Here is a 25,296-nt window from a genome sequence, read left to right as displayed (position 1 = left end):
GTAGCTCCCAGTAGTAATTCCCAGAGCAGGCACCTATGTCTTAGAAGGATAGGGGGAAATCTGCATTTGGTAAAGCATATGATCCTATCTGTGAATGATATGATGACTATATCAAGCTTCAGAAAATAATAGGGCCTCCTTAAAGTCCATTCAAAAAGAGATAAATCTAATAATCCAACACAGAAAAAACCAAGTGGGTAAAGAATGAATGTTGTCTAGATTTTGACATGTAGTTGGCAGGGCAGCTGATTGAGTTAATTAATCCGTACATTTGTTGGTAATTGGATAGCTACTACAAATAGACAATGACTTGGGCCTAGATTTGAAAAGGAGGAGAGAAGACTGGATTAAGTTTGGGAAACTACTAAACCATCATTGATCCCAAACTGCTCCCTGACCAAAACAAAACATTCTTTTCAACACCAATATTCTTGTTTTTTTTCCTTGTACAAAAAAGCAGCCTTTATTGCAATATCACAATCAACACCAATATTCTATAACCCTACTGGAGAAATCTCCAAAAAAATTTCCTCTTAAAAATCACCTTACTTTGGAAAAAAAAGCACTAACAAGTCAAGATAGCATTTAAGTTCTGATAGCATTAAGTTCTGATCATATCAAGCATTAAAAACAGAAAGTTCCTAAGGATTACTTTCAAGAGGAACTGGTCACACCACAATTGTTTGTTTTGTTTTGTTTTCTTTTAATAAAATTTCCTTTGCAAAGAAATTGTTTTTTGATGGAAAAACCTTTTAAAACAAATGAGTTTTTGCAGTTAGATGACTGCAAGTCATGGAAGGCCACAGTCTTCAAAGACTGAAAATTCCAAGTGACCCAAAGGACAATGGAGAGAGCAGGTATGAGTAGATTGCAAGGTATCACTAACAACCGAGTACAGGAAGTTCTGGAATAAAAGACATGAATAAATGAAAAAACTTTTATTAAGTACTTACTATGTGCAAAGCACTGTGCTAAGTGCTAAAGTTAGAAATACAAAGGAAAAGACAGTGCCTGACTTCTACAAACTTACATTCTTGGGAGATAAATAATATAGAGTAGTGGCCCAGGATAGGTACTCGATCTGGAAAGCTGTTGTTGTTGGTCCTTCATCTTGGAAGAGGATCATGGGCTGATGTCTTGACTTTCAGGTGAATTGGATTTAAGGGAGGCAGAGTTGCACAAAGTCATCAGCCTCTCTCTCCCAGTGGCAAGACAAAAGTCAGGTCAATTGGCGATAATAAGAAAGCTACAAGGGTAGTGAATGGAGCTATAGGGGAGTAGAATGACATACCCTTTTCAATGGCATTGGCAGTTCTCATTTGAGTATGGTTCTAGAACCAGAAAGCAGTGGAAGATAGCCGGGGAGTAAAGTGACTGGAGACAGATGACACATAGAGAATGCATGAGATATTCTCCCTCAGGATAGCAAGGGCCCCAGGGCAAGAGTTCCAACTGAAAAAGTTTTCCAGGGCCTGGTGCCTGATTAAGAATGTGTTCTACCAGAAACAAAGGTATGCCTTTGTCATGTAATGAGAACAAGGGATAACATGATTTATCTGAGTGCCTCAATAATATGTATGAAATCTTAAAATATCTAGATAAAAGCTTTCCAACATGCTGGAAGAAGGAATGGATGTGTTATCTGCATTGATGGATGATCGATAGGATTACTGAGTTAGAGCTAGAAGGGACCTTAAAGGCCATGAAGTCTAGTTTTCTCATTTTACAGATGAGGAAACTGAGGCCCAGAGAAGTTAAGTGACATCCAGTGAGATTATTATGAATCCATCAAAGTATACAAGTGTAACAGAACCATATATTTTTATTCCACTATTCATGTAGAATAGAATTTCCGGAAGTCCTCAATTTGTTGTGCCTCAATTTCATTGTGCCCTAAAAATTCATTTGTAAATCAACTGTTTATAACTTGGAACACATTTTTCATGAAGTGAGCTAGTCTTAGTTAAAATGACCTAGGTTCATTCTGACATACCAGCTGTGTAACATTAAGCAATTTACTTAATCTCTCAGTATCCTAGTCAGCTCTCAAAGTTACTGACGAGTTGCTGATTTGCATTGGTAGAGGGAGTTTTCTCACCCAATTCCTCCCATGTAACAGTGAAGGCATAGGTCCTGACAAAAACACATTTCCATACACATCTACCACCTGGCAGGTCATGGAAGAAGCTTAATCATAAATTTCAGGCCTTTGATTGTGGTTTCCATAGCCTGGAGCAGGAGTTCTAGCTGATCAGAAATTGAACCAAAGCAGATGACAGGAACGGAGACTAGTGGCAAGAAAAGGTTGAGACACGGGTTCCATAGTGTCAGGAGTATGTAGGTACAGGGGTTAAGGCCTCTTTTCAGCATAAATGTCTTGGGAAATTTTTTCAGTCCTGGGATATCTTCCCCCATTCACTTATTTTATTATTCAAGCCCAAGCAAAACCTGCCTGTTTTCCTTTCAAATTTCATGCTGATACTTCTGTCCATGGTTTCTCTCATTTCCTGGCCCACTATAGCATACAGACTTGTACACTCCTTTTAAATTTACTTAAGGCTAGAGAATGAAACTTTCCCTATCCTCCACTATTGGATGTGTGGTTTGAATAATTACACCCAGATGCCTCTGATTCTTTGGGATTTGAAATAATTACAGAATAATGCTTTGTTAGCTCTTGAACAAGTAGAGAGGCATCCTCCAATGGGGGACATCCCTCCTGACAGATGAGGAGTAAGAAAGGACATCAGGATTTGAAATCTAAGTATGTGAACCTGGATTTGTTGACTAGAATTTTGAAGGCAATGGCAGAGTCCTGCTCCCTGAGCAAATTTGTGTAAGGATAGAGGCTGGCAGGAACCATGGATAAAGGGAACAGTAGTAAAATTGTGGTAATATGGGAAGAACTTGTCTGCCAGCCAGGGAAATGTCTGGAGGATTTCCCCCAATGCCACTGGAAAAATAGCACCAAGATTTGCCTCTGTTGGGTCTGACCCTATTTGAAAATAACTTGGTACCACCTGTGGGGAACAAAGTGGTTCTGGTGAGCTGGTGAGTTAAAGGAGCACCAATTACTGCAAAACCTAATGTCATTTGCTGAGATATGAACTGTCAGTGGCTAAACGGAGAGCAATGCCTGATGCAGTCAGCTGACAAGAAAAACTATGCACTGTATCAAAAGCCATGTCTGGCAACATCAGTTGAAAGCAAGCATGAAAGGAATCTGCTTATTCATGCGCAACTGATGCTAGATAGACTTTTGGAAGACAAGTCACTCACCAAAGAGATATTTTTCAAGATCTGTTGTACTTTTTTTTTTAACCTTTCAATTAAAATTTAATTTTAGGAGTTTTCCTTTCAGGTGGTCATGAGTACTGAAGGTGTGCATGTGTCTGTGCGTGTGCGTGTGTATGCACAGACAGGATTTTCCAAGGTTTCTTGGGTGTAGCATAGGAGCCAACAATGTGGAAACATTTCTCATTGCACCCGAGTCCTTTGTGTCATAAAGCCATCTGACAGAGGGGTTAAATGTTGATGGTTTCTGAATAAACAAGTTAAAAATTAATCCGAAGTAAAAAGAGCCTGCTTCTATTCGTAGCATTTTTTTTTTCAGTTGGGAGACCTTAGAGAAACAAAATCACACAGTTGTTAACTTCAAGCTTGGTACACAAAGGACTAAAATCATCTATCTTTCAGGGGAAATCCAGACTCGAGCTATCTTAGGCATTTGCTCACAGGACCTGGTTTGGAGAACGTGAACAGGACACTCTAGTAGGGAAAGGAGATGAGACAGACACTACCAAAGGAATAGTTTTGGAGCTATGAGAATCTGAGCAGGGGTGAGGGCTTTGGGAGGAATAGCTAAAGAACTCTGCATTCTTCTTTTCCCCTTGGCACCAACATTCCAGCCAATGCTATTCCTGCCACTACAGATCCCTACCCTGAGACAAAGTGAAAAGTGTCAACAGAACTAGCTGGAGATTAAGAAAAGTAGAAGAGAGAAAAGTCCAGGTAGCGGATATGGAAAGGGAAGTGGAGTTCCTGTGGCTAGCAGCCATTACTAGGTTTTCATTCACATTTAATGGATACATCCAAGTTGATCATATGAAAGACAGGGTTACCCTCTAAATGAAAAGTTATAGAACTATAATTAATACACGGAGTTAAACAGAAAGAAGAGAACAATCAAGTCAGTAGCTTTTTAATAAAATGCAGTAGAACCCCATTATAATACAGCTCCTTATTACATGGATTCATATATACTGTGGTCAAATCATGTCCCCTGAAACATAACAACTACATGCAAAAATGTCTGATATAACAGTTAGCCTATAAGGCCGGTGTTAGTCCTGTCCCTCAACACTAGCATTATAAAGGGGTTCTTTAGAAAACCCTTTACTAAGCTTTGTGTGAGGAAGGATTTAAGCACCAGTAAAAATTGTTGCTCAGTAGTAGTTTTATTTCGTCATTGTCATTATAAACAATATTTTTTTTACTGCCTACTGTGTGCATGGCATTGTACTAGGTGCTACACTCTGCTTCATGATACAAAGTTTATAAATACAAGAAAACAATACAAAGTTGAAGCCATTAAAAAGAGCTTAATTCATAACCACTGGCTGTGATATAATGAAAACTGTAGTCTGATGGTTTTCTATGAAAGTGATTTAGAAACATCACACAAAGCTAAACATTACAGTCAACATTTTACTTGGGGGGGAAAAAACTCCTTTTATGTGCTACTGCTGCTGAAGGATTCTTCTTAAAGTTGCTCCAAGTTTACTTTCTCTCTGCCATTATCTTTAAATACTGCAGGGCATTGTGAGCTGCATCACTATGAGCACTGCCACAGGAGATCCCAGAACCGTGGCAGACGGTGATGGGACTGGTTGAAAGTTCAGCAAGACACTGGTACTGTCCATTCACACTCAGTTCTTCTGAAACAGATAAACTACTATTACCAACACATCACATATACTTTGTATCAATAACTGAGAAACCTGAGCTTAAGAAATTAAGATCCTCTTATTAGCAAGCATAAATTTAAGGTGCTTTATTAATCCTTACCACTCACTCTGCAGGGTAAAACAAAGCTCAACTCCAGCAAATGCAGGACTTCCTTTTTTCTACTTGGTACAGCTAAAGAGAAAGTTCTGTATTTTCTATTAAGATGTCAGCTGCTGTCCCTCAGTTGACATTTGGATCCGGGTAAATGAAAATGCAGAGTTAGCTGAAGACTTTTTGTGCATGAATGTTTTAAAGATTACAATCTCTGAATCTCCACTTCAGTGCTCAGTCCATTCTTATGACTAGTTGTAATATGAAGGTAATCCTGGGTTCTTGAAGGTGAAAACCATTAGAAAGAAACCTTATTACATCCTACTAAACTGGAAAGTCTTCAAATATGGGCCAGCAGAGTGCTTGATCCATAGTAGGTACTTAATAAATACTTCTAAATGTATCCCCAGCAGACTGTGTGTCATCTGAGGACCAGCCTAGCTAAAAGATCCATTAAAAAAACACACACAAATATTTGAGGCAAAGTATAAACCTGAACCAAGAAGGAAGAAGGCAGGCCTTCTAATCAGTTACAGTAGGCGAAAAAGGATAAAATAAGACAAGAAGGGACAGCTAGATGGCACAGTGGATAGAGCACTGGCCCTGGAGTCAGGAGGACCCGAGTTCAAATCTGGCTTCAGACACATAACACTTACTAGCTGTGTGACTCTGGGTAAGTCAATTAACCCCAATTGCCCTCACCAAAACCAAAACAAGACAAGAGAAGGAAAAGAAAGTGTATGATAGAATGATTATTAAAATCAGCAAGATTTCAGTCATGCTACTTCATCTGTACTCAAATTTAGAGCAGGTAGTGCTTAATCTTTTTTTGTGTCATGGTCCCCTTTGGCAGTCTGGTACTTATATGGACCCCTTCTTATTTTTATTTATTTATTTATTTTTGGCTAGGCATTGGGGTTAAGTGACTTGCCCAGAGTCACAGAGCTAGTAAGTGTCAAGTGTTTGGTCTGAGGTCACATTTGAACTCAGGTCCTCCTGAATCTAGGGCTGGTACTCCATCCACTGGGCCACCTAGCTGCCCTGGACTCCTTTTTAAATGCATAAATACATAAAGAATTAGGAAGGAGATCAGCTGAAGTAGAGTTATCAAAATAGTTTTTTAAAAAACAAATTCATAGAACCCAGGAGGAAATGTCTGAATGCATAGAGTGGCTTACTGGGGAAAGAGGCTTTCTAGTTCCTACATCTAGGTTTTCATGTTGATAGCCTCTTCCTCCAGTAACAGATGCAGTTTTATAAGAATTCAACCAGAAAAATGGAAATTAGTAAGCTTGCTTAAAAATCTGTTAGAAGCTTTTCAAAAGTAACCATATCGTTAAAATATAACTCTAGCAAAATTCAACTATTTTCATTTTTAATTTAAATAACCATGAATCAATTATTTTCCACAGTCTAGATAAAGATAGTCTCTTATAAGGCACCTTCTTGATCCTAAATTTGTGCTTTATTTCTAGGCTCATTCAAATCAACATTTATTGTGGTGTGGGCAGCATTATTAGAACATAAAGGTAGCATGCATTCTTTACTCTTTGTGTCTCCTCAAAGTACTACAGAAAATCAGAAATCCCCATCTCAAGTTTTATAAATCCTCTTCTCTCATGGTTATTATGAATATTTGACTATCAAAGTTTCAGCTCTAAGTCCTGCTCACTTCCCATCAAAATTAATCAGATTGAGTAGCTGTGAACAATTAAGTTCTTCACCATCTGTTGTAAGTGAAATGTATCAACAAAAAAGACATTAAATAGGTATCATAATTAAAGTAAATTAAGTTAGATTAAGTAAATAAGTTATTAAAATTAATTTAAGTAATTAAAATAAAAAAGCTAGGACCAAGACAAAGTTTTAAGTCAAGGTAAAGGGGGGGGCAGTCCAAAGCTGTTCCTGTTCCTCCCCCAGAGTAATGGGGTAGAAAAATGTTGTTATACTATTGTACAAGCATTGTGTATAAACCTTCAATCAATGCTAGGAATGACTGGACTCTAACCAAGAAATCTATCCTTTAGTTTTCTAAATCAAGAAAGAATTTTTTGAAATCAACTAAAAAGAAAATCTTACCTATATCCAAATATGTTATTTCAAAACCTTGTTCCTTTCCAATTTCTCCAAGCATCTGAATGTAATCTGTATTAGGAATACTGAGTAGGCTTCTTCTCAGTAAAGTTATTTTCTCCCCATTTGAATTCCTCAGAGTATTCCAAGTACATCCAATAGTACTTCCTAACGCATTTGCCTGAAAAACATTTGAAAGTTTAGACTTATAGACAGGTAACTTCCATTCTGATCAAAAGCATTTATTAAAAATCTACCCTAAGTGTAACTTTTCAAAAAAAGCATTTTAATCAGAAACTAGGTCATCTGTAACTTTTCAATTTAATCTGATGGATATTAACAAGGGGCAGACACAACTATATGGAAATTTGCTAATAAAATACTTGTGTAACATAAAAATTAGTATAAATATTTTTTGAAGTGAATGGTTTTCATTCGTTTTCCTAGGGCTATATTCAGGAATGCCACAAAGTTTCAAATAATATTAATAACGTATTCTTAAGTAATTTTCACATGAATCACTGCCTTGATATCCTTTAGAGTCTATAGCTTGATCTCTCCCTATTCATTTTATTTTTTTAACCCAAGCCCAACAATTGATCTAGAATTAGGCAGGAAATGAGGGAAAAGAACCAGGGAAAGGTTGATGTGAGACAGTGGAGTCCACCAGAAAACTTTAACAGTATAGGGTACAGTCATGCAGTGGAAAATGAAAAGTGAAATGGCTAATTGTCTGGCATAATATTTGAGGTATTTTGTAGAGAATGCATCACCTCATTTTCAGTTAGGCAACTGCTATCTTAAAAAAAAAAAAAAAAGGTTGTTTAGCCCTAATAAAACCATTTCTACTCTGTCAATTAAAAAAAAAATCTTTATCTACCATAAGCCTAATATTTATCACCCACTGCCATAACTCTACTCCCCATCCCCCACACCAAATATAGACATAGATAACTTGTCAACTCACTAGAGAACCAGTGTGTTTTACTGGCAAAAATTCTGGATGAGGAAGTCAGAAAACATAGGTTTTAGTCTCTGATCTAACATTTACTAGCTATGTACCTTGAGCAAATCACATAACTTCTTTGAGCCCTGACTGTTGTAAAATTTCTTTGCCTTCCATGTCCTCAGTTTCCTTTGCCATAAAATAAAGAAATTGGGACCTCTACAAACCTCCTGACAGTCACTGCTCTGAGGTTCTCTCCACTCCTAGTTTTGATGATTCCTAGAAATACAAGTGAACGGGGAGGGCGGAATAGTCAGATGGAAATAGTCTCACTGCTTCTATGATCTCATCCATCCTCAAGGTGCCCTTGGGGAGCCTCTTTGCTGAGCTCCTAATTCACACATTTAACACCTTTCAGAAAGTAACATAGGGCCTGTGTGTCCTCATCTGTGAAATGAAGAGGCTGGACTAGATCACATTTAGGGCTAGAAGAGACTTTAAATACCATTTAGTTCCATCTCCTAATTTTGCAGGTGAGACAGCTGAAGAATAGAGAGATTGAGTGACTTGCCTGAGATTATACAAATCATAAATAACAAAGGTGGCATTTGAATCCAAGTCTCTTTGGCTCCTACCACTGTACCAAACTCCCTCTAGACAAGCTCTGCAGACCTATGTTTCACGTTCGAAGTTCCTTCCAGTTCCTCTGCTCTAAGGTAGAGATTCTTAACCTGCTCTGTGTCATGGGCCCCTTTGGCACTCCTTTTCAGAATATTTTAAAATTCAGAAAATAAAACACATAGATTACCAAAGAAACTAGTTATATTGAAATAGTTATCCTCATCTCTAGAATACATGCCCAGCTCCCATGCCTCTAAGAATCCTTATCTTCCTTCAAACCTCAGCTCCACTGTAATTTCCTTCCTGATCCCACTAGCTGCTAGTGTTTCCCCCACTTCCCAAAATTACCTTGTATGCATTTTATATTTACTTGGACGCATACGTGTTGCTTCCCCTGACAGAATATAAGCTTGTTAACGCAGGAACTGGTTTTTGTGTGGGAGGGTTTGGTCTTTGTATCATCGCCTATCACTGCCTGGAACACAGAAAGGTGCTTAATAAATGTTTGTGATTATCTTAACCTCTCTGTGCCTTAAGTTTTATTCACTTGTAAAATGTACCTAAAATGTCTGCTCCATTTACCATGTACTCATCATGTACTTACTGAGTACAGAAAGGCAATACTGGTTAAAAAGAGCTCTCTACTTAAGAGCCAAAGATTCTGAGTGTGTTCCAGCTTTGTTAATTCCTGGCTACGTGATATAGGATAAAGCACTAACCTCTCGTGGCATCAGCATCCTCATCCGTAAAATGGGGGTTGGACTACAACGTCTCTAAGGTCCCTTCTAGCTTAAATCCTATGATTCTCAGTTTTCTCATCTGCAAAACGGATGACCGTAGACTCCAAGAGTTGGAAAGAACTTTAGTGATTTTCTAGTCAAATATCCTATGAGATGTAGGTTATCTTCTCTACAATATATCCCCAATAAGTGATCATAGCATGTGGGTTTTGAGTCTTTTCACAATGCTGGCTTATACTGATCTTTACATGTTAAACATTGACACACTTGTCAACGACTTAACTAAAATGTGGCACCCGAAGAATCAGACATAATGCTCCTGATGTGTGTCTGACCAAAGTAGACTATAATGGGACTATACTTTTAGATGGTCAGGTCAAATGGTGGACATGAAATGAAGAATTTGATTTAGTGCAGTCAAAGGATTTTTGTAGTACTGGTATTAATAGATTCCAAGCAAGCACAATCCCAAACAGTGAAATCTGGGTTGGAGGTCTATTTAATATTAGTTTTTGGTTTGTTTTGTTTTGTTTTTTGGTGAGGCAATCAGGGTTAAGTGACTTGCCCAAGGTCACACAGCTAGTAACGTGTCAAGTGTTTGGTCTGAGGCCGAATTTGAACTCAGGTCCTCCTGACTTCAGGGTCAGTGCTCTATCCACTGCGCCACCTAGCTGCCCCTATTTAATATTAGTTAACATTTACATATTGCTTACTATGGGCCAGGCATTGTGCTACGTGCTTTACAAATATCTCATTTGATCCTCACAATAAACCTGAGAGGTAGGTGCTATTATTATCCCCATTTTACAGATGAGGAAACTGAGGCAAACAAAAGTTAAGTAATTTGCCCAGTCACACAGCTAGTTCATGGCTGAGGACGGATTTGACCTCACGTCTTCCTGAATCCAGGCCCAGTGCTCTATTGAGTCATCTCACTGTCCCGGGTTTTCCCCTTTGATGGTTTTGATGGCCATAACTTACTTTTAAACCACTACACTATTCTCTGCTTTCTCCACTACATAAACAACAGATGTGATAACCAAAGTGCTGTTAACACCATAAAATAAACAGAGCATATTTGTTCATAACAAAGCATCTTCCTGAGGCTCAGAAGTCATGGACTAGACTTAAATCCTTGTCTTTTGACTTCAAGATTAGTGTTTTTTTTTTCTCTCCACTACTACAGGTTCTTAGCCAGGACACTTGACAGTCTGCTCTATGCCAAGGTTCCAGAAGGCTTCTGACACAACCTTGTTACTAAGCCCAGCAAGATAGAAAAAGACTTGCTTTGTCTATCTAGAACTGTTGTAAAAGTCATATAAAATAATGTATGTGAAAGACATTTGAAACCTGTAAAGTGTTATAGAAATTCAAGGTAATAGTATTTTTAACAAAGCTCTTTGATTCTCTAAAACATTCAGCACTGGCACTAGAGTTCTAGTTTGACAACTTCTGATTTATACTCTCACTTATTTCCTCCTGTGACCAACTGTACGTACCTGGAAGATAGCTGAAATTAGATATGTGGTAGCCAGTAAATAACTCAATGTCCTTTCATGGGACTAAAGGGGCTTGACTGACCTACACAGAATGAAAATACAGTTTCTTGCAGAATAAGATACTTGATCATATTAACACCATTAAAGCCCAATCACTACTTACTAAGGAAACATTATTATCAGGAGAGAATTCACGGAATTTGGCAAGAAACTTTTCAGCAGCATTTCTCTTGGCTTGTTTTTTTGATGCCCCCTTTCCTAAAGAAAAAATAATAGAAAATACTTAAAAAGAATGTCCACAAAGGGAGGCTAGATGGATTATGAAAGAGTGGGTTCCTGCGTAATGGAAAAATTGCCTCATGTTGCCTACATGTTCTTCACATAGTTTCATCCTGGATTCATGCTTGCTTTTTTTAGTTACTGTTAAGTTGCAGATACCTGGAAAATCTGTTATCTATACTGTCCTGTATTGTTGTACTTTTACATATAAATGTCCTCTATATTTATGTTATTTTTTTCTCAAAAAGCAGATTCTTCCTGCACTTCTCTTTACTAAGCTACACTTGGTTTATTTCTGACCACTTTCCCAATCTGCAATGGTCTATGCAAATTATAATTTCATTCTTCTGGGCCTGTCTCTGGCTGTCTTAAACAAACTTAGAACTATGTATCATCCCTCCTTGAGTGTAAAAGGATGAAATTAGATTAGAAAAATCATTAAAGAGTTACTTATTTCCTTGAAATTGATTGTAATATGTATAATGCTTGCCTTCTCAATGAGGGAGGGTGAGGAGGGAGGAAGGGAGATAATTTGAAACTCAAAAGTTTTAAAAATGAATGTTAATTGTTTTTACATGTAACTGGGGAAATATAAAACACTAAATAAATTAAAAACAAAACAAAAAAAAAGAAATTGGTTGTAGTATTTAACCAAACTTCAAATTAATTAAACTTTAAAAATTATTTCAAATGCATTAGAGAATGAAGAAAAATTAAGTCTAAGTATAATCACACTAATTTTCTATGTATTTTTTTCTTACTGTCTTCAACAGAGAATTAGAAGTTTAGTATCTCTTAAACTGACAACATTATTCTCATTTCCTTGTTCTTCCTTTTCTATCATCTTATTCCCTATCCCACCTTCATTTGTTAATTTTAACCTTCCCCTGGAGTCCTTTTAACTTCTGGAGTTAATGATGAAACTCTGAAAAAGATTTACTGTTTCTTCTCTCTGCATGTCCAAAAAAAAATACATAGTATTTATCTGTATCTGCCTTAAAATAATGTTGGGCTTAAAAGCACAAAATATTAATATGCTTTAAAAAATTCACTATCCCCAAGCTTAATTTAGAAATACTACCTTATCCCCTTACATCTATTTTTTACTCAAACCTAGACATTCTCTGTAGAGTTATAAAAATATCTGCATACAACTAAATGCACTTAAATTTCATCTCAAGTCTCAGAGAAAGGCATTAAAAAGTTGCAAGTGGAAGAAATCATAGCTTATTCATATGTTGTACAAGACGACTTCTTTTAGACCCAGGACACATGCCAATGGGCAAGGGTACCAGAGTTATGATAACAATTTACTGAAGCATGCCAAAGCAATGATTTAAGATATACTTAAATTTAAAAGGAGAGAAAAGTAACAATCTGCTACTAGAATAAAAATTTCTTTTGACACAGCATGTTACGATATTAAACAAGACATATATACCAGTTTCTATAAATGATTCAAGTCTACAAATCGTAGTGAACTCTTTCTTATGAGCAGGTCCTCCCTCCTGAGAAAGTGTATACTCGGGAAGTCTCCAGCCATGCTGAATAGCCAGTTCCTACAAAACAGTGGTAAAGCTTCATTTATAATTTCATTTATGTAATGATTACAATAAAAACATTATAATCTCTTTTTTCCCACTTCTATTATAAAGGGGGTAACAAAGTAATGATGCTTGGCAACAAAAAAAAATGAGGGAAGTTCACCTCCTATTTTCACATAGACATCCTAACATTTTATATTTTACAAGTCCACCAATATTAACACAGAAGCAATACCCTCCTGTGAATGGAGTGCTTCCATATAACTATAATACTCTGAGATCTCACAGATCAAATGAGAAGCCAGGCTGCTGAAAGCCTCTTATGGGACATTAGAGAGGATGTCTGGAGGAACTCACTGATAATGACTCCTATGGCCTCTCCCCTCATATCTGTAAACTTTTGTGCCCATAGCTGACTAACCATTGCATTCGGATGGGAACAGGGCAGAGCAAAGAAGGCAAAAAAAGAGCTTTGGTGAAGTTGCAGAAGAAATGTGAGAAAAAATAAAACAAAACAAAACAAAAGCCCATATAAGGGAAGAAAGTACTCAACAGGACCAACTGGATAATGAGGGTGGATAACTGGCCAATAGAATGCATGGATAATCTGTAAGAACGATGATCTGCATGCAATAATTCAAAGCCGGTTGTGTTATTTTTGGCAGAGTAAGCAAATAAGCATACTACTTTCCTTTCCTTGACCTATGCTATCTGGTCTGGGCTATTTATGATGGCTTCTCTCACAACAGAAGTAGAAAGAGGTCTTCTGTCACAAGTGGTAAGAAACATTCTTAAAATATAAAACACTCTACCCATGTGCACAGGGGTCCTGTTGATCTCAAATGAGAATTCCACAAACCAAAGGCAGATACTGTATATGGGAGGAAAATCCAAGACATAATAAATAGAATAATCATTTCAAGTTAGTTTTGTAACATCTAATGAAAGTAACTTGGAAAACAAAACATATTACCATTTTATTTTAAAATACTCAATTTTTTTTTATGCAACACAACTGTGCTAAAGTCATTCTTATGTCTTTTTTTAGAAGACAAATAGTATGTATGAAAAATATAACTACACAACATACCTGTAATGAACCAATAGGATTAGCCTGATTCTTTGGTTGCTTGGAAGGATCAGGAGCCATTGGGTCTGGAACTGCAAAACTAAGTTATTTTTAAAATATATTGTGAATTAGGAAATAACTTTTCAAATATGACTAAACAGACATGCTTACTTTCAATCTGCAATAAATACATGATGGGGAAATTTTCTTTTTATTACTTTTTGTCCTTTTTTATTTGTGGTATATTACATCAAACATAATTAATGAAATTAAACATAAAATCCTAATTTTAAACACCTTTTGTTTATTATCTTCTTTGGTTTATAGTTGCATTCTGCCAGGTCAGAGGCCAGCAACCCACAAATAGCTCATGGGCCAAATCTAGCCTGTCACCTATTTCTGTTTGGCCAATGAGCCAAGAATGGTTTTTATGTTTTTAAGTAAAATAATTTAAAATTTGGCCCACAGGTCATAGTTTGCCAATCCTGTAATAGGTCATTGCAAATATCTTTGTGAATCAATTCTACTGCATAAACAATAAAGGCATCCATTAGAAGTGTACTTTGATGTAACATGCAGTCTTCCAAATTTCTATGTAAACCAAATGTTGGTAAATCTAACTATTCTAAATTAACTAGAGAGTCTGCTCTTTAAATATACTGTTGTAGCATTCTACTCTAAAGCAAGAAATCCATTATATAGCAAAAGATTAACTCTTAGTCATGATCTGATAGGATTTTCACATATTGTATAGCACTACAAAATTCTCTTAAAGTAACAGAAATTAAAACTGGTATAGAGAAGGTACTGAATTTTTTAAAAGAATAAAAGATATAGAAAATCTTGTTTTTTGGTTTAAAGATATGAACTTCTTCAAACTGGAAATTATTTGAGAACTAATGCCTCTTGCTGGTTGCTTTGAAAATTATTAATGCCAAAAATGGAAGTGAATTTTCCAAGTACATACTTAGACTCATATTATTTTTGAACAAATACAAACATTAAACTAATGAATTCAAACCTAAACACATATAAGAGTTACAAAGAACTGTGAAACCAAATGAGAAGCAGAATCCCTTAACTTCAAAAAATGTAATCAAAATTTTGAATTTTAATTCAAGAGAAAAAAAACATTCGAGTCACACTTCATTAAAAGTCATTTAGGATAAACCTTGAACCATAAGAAAATTTATTTGAAAACTGAAGACTCTCAAAAAAGTAAACTAATATAGAAATGAAGAGTACAAATGGAGTGCTGATTAAAGGCAAGACACTCACTAGTTCTGACAGAAGAAAAATTATATGACGTTGGTGGGTCAGTTTGGCCAGCTGTCAATGAACAGCTGTTTCAATAAAATGGTAGCAACTTATTTATATGGTAGCAACATATTTATATGAAATAGACTGACTAGTATAATGGAATATACAGTACACCAGGAACCAGAAGATCTCCAGGTTCTAGACCTGGCTCAGACATTTACTCATCATATGGTCAAGTAAGTAATTTTGTTTCTCTGAGACTCTTATTTCTTTAACTGAAAAATATGGATGATACTTATTCTACCTACCCTCACAGAGGTGTAACTTAAATCATGATACCATAGTGTGAAAACACTTCATATACTGCCAAGCTCTATATAATGGAAGTATCATTATTATATTATTATAGTTGCCAAAAGAAGTGGAAAATGGGCAGGAAATTTTCAGAGTATAAAATTAATTTGGGTATCCTGGATCTTATTTTTCTATTGTAATTATTTGTGTATATCATTTCTCCTAGACTGGGAGATTCACGAGGCAAGGACCTTGCCTTTTTCACCTCTATTTCTTGTAAGTGCCTACAACAGCACCTCAAATATGGCAAATATTCAATGAACTTTTGATTGAAATGATCTGGTAATATATTTTTAAAATCTCTTATTTAGTTAAGAATGTCTAGATTGAACAGTCTCATGGTATGAGGCTATGCTATGCTTGGCACAAAGTAGTTGCATTCTTAATTTTTTGATTCTTAATTTTTGAGAGTAGGGTTAAGGATTTAAAATAGGTGAGACAAGACTGATTTTTTTAGTTGGTTTTAAGTAGGATGTATCTAAGAACACTATAGTTATTTAGAAAGCCAGAACTAATGTAGAATTAAGCTGCATGCACATAGATTGGCAACCGGTGGGCAACTTTTATGATTACTGAGATTACAGATAATACTATCTCCTGTTTATTTTTTGATTGCCAGCATGGTTTCAAACTTTGTCTGAGTTACCATGCTATAGGCATCCGTGTACAATGCAGTAATCTGAAATCATCAAAATAATTTTTGATTAAAAGGAAGGAAAATTATGGCATTGGGTTAACCCTTCTAGGTCTGACTATAACCTGACAATCCCCTCCTCTATCTGCCATGAAACAAAAATGCGTAAGTGTTTTTTGGCTTATTTTTCCCTGGCTATCTAAAACATGCCTTGGAAAAATCTCACTCATTTTTATAATGCTATTCAATTTTACAATGTGCCAAATGCACTGAACATTTTATGGTGGTGACCTTTTGTGCACAGAAATAAAATGGCAATCATCAGGGGCAGAAAAAAAAAAAAGCCAGCCAATGATTTGGCAAATCTTGAAAATTAGTATATATCTATTAGATGTGATCTCTAGCCTTGAGGATCTGAGTTATTCAGGAATATCAAAGAACAGGCACTGATATATAGGGTCTTTATGGTAATAGTTCTAGGAATTCTCTAAGATTTAGAGTAGGAGAGAATAAGAATATGGCCAAACCAAAACTCCACAGAGGAAGGGAAAGTCTTTGTAGGAACCTAAACAGAGGATGCTGGCATCAACTAGAAAGTAGATGGCATCTCGTGTGAATTAAGGACATTAGAACTGGCCCAGAGATTAGCTACAAAAATCTTGGGCTGAAATAAGAGAGGTATGGCTCCTAGAAATAAGGTGGTGATAGTCCCACTACATTCTGCCCTGGTCCTACCACACCAAAAATACTGTGTTTGGCTCTAAGTATAACATTTTAGGAAGGATATTGGTAAGCTGGAAAACATCCAAAGAACAAAAATGGTGAATCAGGGCCTCAACTTCCGGGCATACAAGGATAGGTTTAAGGAACTGGTGATGATTGTCTAGAGCAGAGCTTCTTAAACTGTGGGTTGTGACCCCATATGGGGTCACGATTACACGATAACTGTCTTCCAAATCTATGAAAGAATTATCCACTTGTCCCGTTTGGTTACCCCAAACAGCAGAACTAGGAGCTGTAGCTGTAGACTGCAAAGGCTTGCTTGTAAGCAGAAATATCTTGAGAAACAAAGCTTTTCAAAAGTGGAATGGGCTTCCTCAGAATATAGTAGATTCCTCTAATTGGAGCTCTTCATGCCAAGACTGGATGACTAAAAGTTGAGTATATTGTAGTGGAGATTCTTTTCTGTGTGTGGATAGTACTATATGGTCACTGTGGTCCCTTCCAATTCTGAAATTCTTTGATATAAATAAGGGAGTATTTAAAAGTGTGATATACACAGTGCTTCATAGTCCAGCCAATTATATATCATCATAACATGTGATACAATGTCCTAGACATCAAACCCCAATAGTTATTTTACCAGCTAAACCACCATATAATTCAGTCCCTGTATTGATTACTTAATAAGACATATATGATACATAGCTTTCCAGTAATGAAAAACAAATTATAGACTTAGAGCGAAATTTACTGCCTTTGTCTCTCTTGCTAGAGCCCTAGAACAGCAGTTTAAAAACATCACGTTTCCCACAAGAAAATGCTTTCTCTTAATACTGTAAAACAGTCATGGCAAATATTAGCCTATCAAAGAATGTAGCAAGAAATAACTGGATCTCTCCTGCACTGATACAAGTCCTATTTGGGAAAAAAAAATGTGCCTAGCTCAATAGAGCATTCATTTAAATTTAATTCTTGAACTTAATTTTTATTCCTAAAGTTCCTCCCAGAAATATGAGAGTTTTCATTTAAAAAAAAAAAAGTATTTCCAATTTAAATACAACTGTTCATTCTGTTGACTTTACAAACATAACTCAAACTATCATTTTTGCCTCAGTGATGATATTTCTGAGCTGAAAAGTGCAAAAAAAAAAAAAAAACCCAAAAACTGTAGCTCACCAAAGACTTGCATTTGCTTTCAAATGGTCGATGGCTGCTTCTGCAGCTTTATGCTTCGCCATTTTCTTGCTTGAACCTTCACCTATATTAGGAAAAAGAAAAAAGGCAAGATGATCTGAGATAATATCAACAAAACACATGATCAAATGACTTTAATTTACAAGAAGGAAAGATGACAAAATTATTATTACAATACTGATGTTATGTAGCATTTAACATTTTGCAAAATACATTACCTCATTTTGGTTTTACAATGACCTTGTGAGGTAGGTCCTCTACAAATATTATTTTCCTGATTTTTATAAATGAGGGACCTGCAGTACAGAAGAGTTTAAGGAAGGATCTGGATCCAAATCTTCCTGACTCCACATACAGCATTCTATCCACATAGCACATTGCCTCTCTAAATACATATAACAAAAAAAGGTTTTCCTTAAGTAGGTACCCATTGGCTGGGGAAATGGCTAAATAAATTATGGTATATGAATACAATGGAATAGTACTGTGCTGTAGGAAATGACAAACATGAATATAGAGAAGCATGGGAAGACTTGCATGAATTGATGCGAAGTGAAGTAAGCAGAATCAGGAATACAATATACATGACTATAAAAATGTAAATTAAAAGTTCCACAAACATAAAACATTTGCAAATGAATGACATGAACTAAGACAATTCCAAAAGACTCATGATGGAAAATGCTACCCACACACAGAGAAAGAATTATGGAGTCTGAATGCAGATTGAAGCGTACTATTTTCTCTTTTTTCCCCCCTTTTTTTTTTCCCCTTTCTCATGGTTTTATCCTTTGGTTCTACTTCTTTTTTACATGACTAATGTGGAAATATGTTTACTATGATTGTTCATATATAGCCTATATCAGATTTCATGCTGTCTTGGAGAGGGGGAGGGGAAAGAAGAGGAGAAAATTTAAAACTCTAAATCTTATAAAAGTGAAAGTTAAAAACTAAATTTTTTTTTTACAAAAAGAAAATGAATTCTGCAAAATTATTAAAAACAAAACAAAAAAACAAGTTTGACTCCAAAGGGGAATATGAGAAGACATCTTCCTGCCCCACTCCACATGCTTGAGAGAAGATGGGGATCTAAGGATATGGAACATTGCATACGGTACCAGATTTTTTTAATGTACAGAATGGTTTTTGAGATTTTTTTTTCCTCTCTTAAAAAATTTTGTTACAAAGGACAGCTCTTTGGGATGGGAGAGAGGGAGGGATACAGGAGGACATCTAGGTCATGTAAAAACAAAAGATAACAACCAAAATGTATTTTAAAAAGGGTTTCCTTACATCCTAAATGTATACATTGAAATGACATTTTAAAATTACAAATGCTCTATAAAATGATAAAAAAGAGGTTATATTTCATGCTCACAGGTAATGAATATATTCACTTCTCCCCTATGCTAGGATGAAAGGGAGAACACCAGTGTTAACAGCAGAGAAGCCTAAACTTCTGCAATGTAGCCTAGTCAGCTTTGGCAGTGAGTAGGCATTCCTTTAAAGCACTCAGCAATGAAAATATTTAACAGCAAAATTATCATTGCTCTACTCTGTTGCATCCTTGTGTGCCTGGTCAAACTCCAGTTAAAAGTTGTGTATCTACAATGATTATATTTAGGGTATCTTCTTTCAAGGGAGAAGATAAGGAGAGTGACCTCTTCCCCATTTTAAAGTCATCCTATATTCACTTTATGAGTGGAGAAAGGGGGTAGGGACGCCACAGTCCATTTCTAATTTCAGAAACCAGCAATGAATAAAACTAACACATTTAACTTTTTCCTTCTCTTAGGGACAAGACAAAGTAATACAATAAAACAAGTTCCTGCCTAGGAAATCAAAAGACCCATGTTCAATTCCCAACTCTGCCTATGTAGCTGCTACTTCTGGTAAATAATTTTTCTTCTCTAGGGCTGTTTCTTTTCTGTAAAAATGAAGGTATCAGATTGGATCTTTAAGTTCCTTTTAATCTCTAAGATTTTATGATCAACAGCCTCCGGAATAAGGCATTTCAAGAAGATAGCCTATATTTTTACCAGTAAAATGGGGTGGGGGTAGAACAAGGGTGTTAAGGGAAGGGGGGATGACTCAATCAGCATAGTGATGAGATCATCTTTTATAGGTACCCTGTAGATTTCTGGTCCTTGGTCTAAATTAGATTGACGGAAAGACAGTATAGCTTTTTTTTTTTTTAAACTGAGCTTATACATAGCTAGCTTGCTGTCTTATATTTAAACAGTTCTAAACTTAGGATTTCATTAGTATAGGAAACTTCCAGTAAGAAAACTCCATTAAAACAGATAAGCAACAATCTATACTTAAAAGTATTAGAGAGCTGCCCAGGGCAGGGAGAAATTAAACAATTTACCGAGTATCACAGCTAATACATATCAGAGGTAAAACCTGAATCCAGGTCTTCCTAACTCTCCATCTACTATGCTATGCTATCTCTCTGTGGTATATACAAACAATATCCCAGAAACAAAGACTACTTGAAATAGCTTTATTATTTCTTTGGTTCATACATGGAACACATTTATTAATAATAGCTCCTACATTTATATTGTGTTAGAGAAAACTGTCCAAGTTTTACTCAACAAGACAGGTGATTCAAACATTTTCTTTGTTTTACACATTAGTAACAGAGGTTCGCAGTGGTTAAGCTCTAAGTAACTCCCCCAATCACATAATGAGAGTCTCATACAGTAAAGAGGAAAAAAAAAAAGATTTTAAGCTTCTGGTTACTTTTAACATAGATTCCCAACCAAAAGTTCATGACTTACTAAGTAGATTTACAAACTGGCTGCTTGGCCTTGTATGGGAGGCAGCATGGTGCAGTATAAAGTGTGTGGGATTTGGAGTCAGAAAGCCTCTGGCTACCTAATGTGTGACTTTGGGCTTGTCACATAACATCTCGGTTTCTTCAAGTATAAAATGAAGGGATTAAACAATATGAACTTAAAAGTTGCTTTCTTCTGACTCTATTCTCTTCCCTCCCCCCCCCCAATTCCCAGCTGGGAAAACAGTGATTATTCCTTCTCTGTTCTCATCAGGGATCAGCATTCTACCTCAGCCCCTATGCCTTTTCACCACAGATCATACATTTCAGGGATATGAAATGTAGCTTCACTTCAGTAAAAACAAAACAAAACAAAATCTGTGATCTGTAGTTTTTAGATGAATAGATCATAAAACTTGACTAATCCATTTGAATTTATTGTTGTTATATATATATTTTTTTCAAGTAAAATGCAATGTGTCTTTTTGTGTGTTTCAAGGTCAAGAAGTTAATGACAGGGTATCTATGTTTAAACAGGAAAATTCACATATATATTGCTTTGCTTTTCTTTGGATACAGAACGAGATATTTTACTGGGCCAGCTCCAGCTTGGTAAATAAACAAGAATATGCTTGTTTCTACAACAGTGACCTAGGAAAGCTGAAAAACTTTCTAAGGTTCTATGTGTCTTACAGTGGGGGAGAGAGAATTCATACCCACCTTCCCTCAAGTTTAACAAGTTGCAAAGTGGGGTGGGAAATGGGAAATCAAGGTACAGGTAGGGGCTGTGAGCTTGGACACATGGTTAAAAACTATCTTAGTCCCCAAGGCTACTTAGGAGTTCCTACTCATCCTTAAAGCCTCTCCAGTTCTGACTCTGAAGTAGACTAATGGAACCATTAGGGATATCTTAAGGAACAGGAAGTTGGAGGCCTCCATTACTAAATCTTAAATTGGGCTTCTGATGGTACCTGGGAGGAGGGAAAAAGGGAGGGAGAAAGTGAGAAAAAGAGGATAAAGTTTAAAATGTCTTTCTTCTGACCCGAGTTGACACTTTCCAGTTTCAATATTTCCCTAGGGCACCATTCTAAAGAAGACATTACAGCCTATTTTTAGGACAATGCTCTTAATAGTTTGGGTTAATAGTGTATACAGACCTGTGCAAGTTATATCACCAACGGTCACTCTGAAGGTGAAACTCGGCGTATTTGCATGTCCATCAGCTCTTTCAAATTCATAAACCGGGACATTATTGGTCTTCATGCCATACTCATGTAACACCTGAATTGGTGTTTTCCCTGGTTTGGCTGTGATCATTTTCCCCAACCTGCATAAATGAGAAGGTTGTCTGCTAGAAACACCAAAGGGGTGGGGGTGGGGGGGGTGTGTTTGTGTGTGTGTGTGAGAGAGAGAGAGAGAGAGAGAGAGAGAGAGCGCGCGCGAGCATTAAAGTAGAAATTTTAAGTGTCAAGTGAGGCCCTAAAGCTAACCGAAGGGGATTCACTTTTCATTCTTACGACTAGAAAACGAAGTGGCTGTATTTCTTCTGAGTTCTGAAAAATGAAGATGGCATTGGGAGTGGGGGTATTCTCCAATTTCCTCCGCTGGCAGCTGCAGCAGCAGGGATCAGGAGAGGTGAGGGAGGGGGGAGGTTAGGGAGGGTCAGAGAGAGAAAGCCCAAAAAACCGGCTCCAGCAGCACCTGCTCAGGGAACGAAACGATCTCCGAGGCCCCACGGGCGTCCTCTTTCTCAAGCCTATCAGGGCTCAGGTAACTCGAGCTGCCTTGGGCTCCTGGGATGCGACAGCAGCAGCTCTTCTAGCCTGACCCACCCACGGCGCTGCCCGGGGGTGGGGGAGGGAAGGAGTAGAACCCTGGAGGGCGGGGTCTCTCCCTTCTCCAAGAGGTGGAGGAGGAAGGGGGAGGAAGAGGGAGAGCGAGAGGAGAAGAAAGGGGTACTATTACCCAGAAAGCACCTCGGAGGCCTCCTCGTCCTCTCTCGCCCCCTCCCGCCTCTTCCCCTCCCCCGCGAGGCCCTACCTGGTGTCCCACGGGCCGCGGCGGGCAGGCTAGGGCCCCGTCCGCGAACTGACCTGAAGGTGCCGCTGTCCTGCGGGGCTGGCGCCGACGTCGCCGTGTGGAGGCCGCCCTGGGGCATGCTCGGCCGTGAGGCGGAGGCTGGAGCAGCCGGCGTGGATGGGGCCGCCGGGGTGGCGGCGGGGGGGGCTCGGGGCCGGGGGTTCGCTCTCCTTCCTTTGGGCGGCCCGTCCCCGAGAGGGGCCTCTTTGGTCCCCGGGGCCGCCGTCGCAGTCGCCGTCGCGGTCGCCGTGGTGGTCGCTTCCCGCTCCCCCTCCGCCACTGCCGCTTTTGCTTCTGCCTCAGCTGCCTCTTGTCCCTCTTCTCCTCCTCCTCCCCCCCCTCCTCCGCGTCCCTGTTGTGGTTCCGGGGGGCGGGGGAGAAGAGGAGGAGCCGATGGCGCAGCCCCCCTCACTCCCCCCGCCGCGCCCGCACCTGCTGCCGCGGCCCGGGCCCCCCGCCCGGCGCCCGCTCCTAGCAGCCGGCCCCTGCCCCAGGCCTCGGCTCCCAAACTGACCTTCCCTCAAGTCCGCGAGCGCGTGCTGCGTGCGGTCACTGACCCACGGGCCCCGCGTGCCGGCCCGCGAGCAGGGTCATTCTCTATCCGGGCATTTTTTGCTCCGCCTGAGGAGAGGGCGCGTCAGGGCCGCCGTAGTGGGAGCACCCTGGCCCCCCTTCTCCCCGAGACGCTCCAGAGTGGGCACGCAGTCGGACGCCCTTGCTTCCCTCCTCTCGCTCAAACCCCACGAGTGCTTTCCTTCCCGAGATGGGATGGAAGCATGTCCGAATGACAAGTGATCATTCTCTTACTAAAAATGACACCCCCCCCACCTCTGTATAATCAGCGCGTTCTTGAGTCCCAGGCGATGTCCTGAGCCCACGGAGACCCCAAAGCCAGGGGGGGGACGAACGAATAACTTAGCGGCCTCTGGACCTAAGGGGTCTGGGGGCTTGTCCGGCCACACCATGACGTCATGTCAGCTGATGCAGGGAAGAACGTCCATCGAACAAGTGCCCGCTCGGAGCCACACGCCGAGCAGCACGTTGGGGATGCAAGTACGGAGGTTGAGACGGCCCCTGCTTGCAGTGCGCTTCCATTTCTAATGAGTCGGTTTTCACCCTCCCTTCCTCCTTCGCCTCCTCTTTCTCTTTCACCCCCTCTGGGATTTGCAGGAGACATCCCTGCTTGATCCACGTTCGGAACCGCTGCGCTCGCGAACCCCGCTCCTGGGGCTCCCAACCAACCCGCGGAGAAATCCCAAACCCTGAGCATTAAAGGGATTTCCTCTTTTAAATCCTTTATCGTCGTCCTCTTATCACCTGAGGCAGAACAGAGTGCATTTAAGCCCTGATTTAGAAAAGGTTTTGGAAACCAAGGCTGCACTCTTCATAGATCGTCCCAAAAAAGATAGCCACTGTTTTAAAATAACCTGCATCGACTCGTGTCCCTAGTTAGCACCACTCTACATTTGGGCTGTGTCCCGGCTGTGAAAGATTCACAAATTGTTCTTTCTGGCCCCAAATGCGTGGAAGGAAATGCTTTCTCCTGGGCCTCACCTCTTCACCTCCGACCCTCCTCCCTCCACCCTCAGCTTGGAAAACAATAATAAACTGATGAAGGAAAACAAATACAGAGCCCCATTATAACCGGACTTTTCATTCTATGTCTACTTAAGCTTAAATCCAGAGAGTAAAAATCTGATATGAAATGGTTGGACGATAATATGAATCTTGGGACTGTTGTTAAGTCAATAAAAGGATCCACTATGTGCTAAAATTTTCATTTAATATGAATACAAACATACCCCCATACATTTTTTTGTGCAGAAGAGGGTAAGATGAGATACATAAGAAAATTGGAGTTTTTAAATTGTTCCCCAAATGATTCTTTTTCTGTTGCCCAAAATTGCATGACTTACTGCCAAAACTGGTAAGTACTTTAACTTGTATAGGAATTTCCTTTGGACCAGTTCCACTGAAGATTGTATCCAGGGCTAATGCTTGTCATTTTAATCTTCAGATCTTGCCAATGTATCCTTCAGAACTGATACTGTATTGGACCCGTTGCCCTGATCATGCTTAGCTCTGTCCCTGACAAAAGACATTATTGCCACTTAATGTCAGTTTCTTCTGTTAGCTTTTTTAGTCATATAGAATGGCAGTGGTGGCACTTCAGTCTTACCTGTAGCATATCAGTTTACACTTGATGTATAATTCATTATGCTGAGTATATGAAGCTGAAAGGGAGCAGTGAGTTCTGCACACTGGAAACTAGTTAGTGAAAACAGGTTATTTTGCTTTTCTCATTAAGATATCTAACTTCATTTAAAAATTCATCCTTGTTTTAATTTTGTGCATGGTAAATTTTCTTTAAAATACTAGCCTTTTGAATATGGATTTAATATCTGAAGTTGCAGTTGATGAAGTGTGTTATCATTAATATT

General features: G+C 38.5%; 1 protein-coding gene across 3 annotated transcripts; it reads right to left on the bottom strand.

Moving 5' to 3' along the window:
* Window positions 1-4,185: 4,185 nt before the first annotated feature.
* Window positions 4,186-22,958, bottom strand: PRKRA (protein activator of interferon induced protein kinase EIF2AK2). 3 transcript variants are annotated; one of them, XM_027865979.1, is made up of 8 exons: window positions 22,870-22,958; window positions 21,934-22,103; window positions 17,977-18,058; window positions 13,851-13,929; window positions 12,658-12,775; window positions 11,101-11,195; window positions 7,138-7,312; window positions 4,186-4,937 (listed from the first exon to the last, which is right to left on the bottom strand). In XM_027865979.1, exons 1-8 carry the CDS (start codon window positions 22,932-22,934, stop codon window positions 4,780-4,782), a joined length of 942 nt encoding a protein of 313 aa, XP_027721780.1. In that variant the 5' UTR covers window positions 22,935-22,958; the 3' UTR covers window positions 4,186-4,779. The 3 variants fall into 3 exon arrangements, with proteins under 3 accessions (XP_027721780.1, XP_027721781.1, XP_027721782.1); XM_027865980.1 differs by having other exon boundaries at window positions 4,186-4,934; XM_027865981.1 differs by lacking the exon at window positions 22,870-22,958 and adding an exon at window positions 22,478-22,584.
* Between the last annotated feature and the right edge of the window lie 2,338 nt (window positions 22,959-25,296).

Source organism: Vombatus ursinus, unplaced genomic scaffold (assembly GCF_900497805.2).
Source record: "Vombatus ursinus unplaced genomic scaffold, bare-nosed wombat genome assembly UNPS02014779.1, whole genome shotgun sequence".
NCBI lineage: Eukaryota > Metazoa > Chordata > Mammalia > Diprotodontia > Vombatidae > Vombatus > Vombatus ursinus.
This window is presented reverse-complemented; position numbering and strand designations above follow the sequence as displayed.

Excerpts from the sequence above, each read along its gene's own strand:
- PRKRA (XM_027865979.1), bottom strand. The coding sequence starts at position 22,934 with ATGCCCCAGGGCGGCCTCCACACGGCGACGTCGGCGCCAGCCCCGCAG. Across the intron at positions 12,776-13,850 it reads ATCCTATTGGTTCATTACAG|GAACTGGCTATTCAGCATGG; the intron begins GTATGTTGTGTA and ends ACTGTTTTGTAG. Across the intron at positions 11,196-12,657 it reads TGAATCATTTATAGAAACTG|GAAAGGGGGCATCAAAAAAA; the intron begins GTATATATGTCT and ends TTTTTTCTTTAG.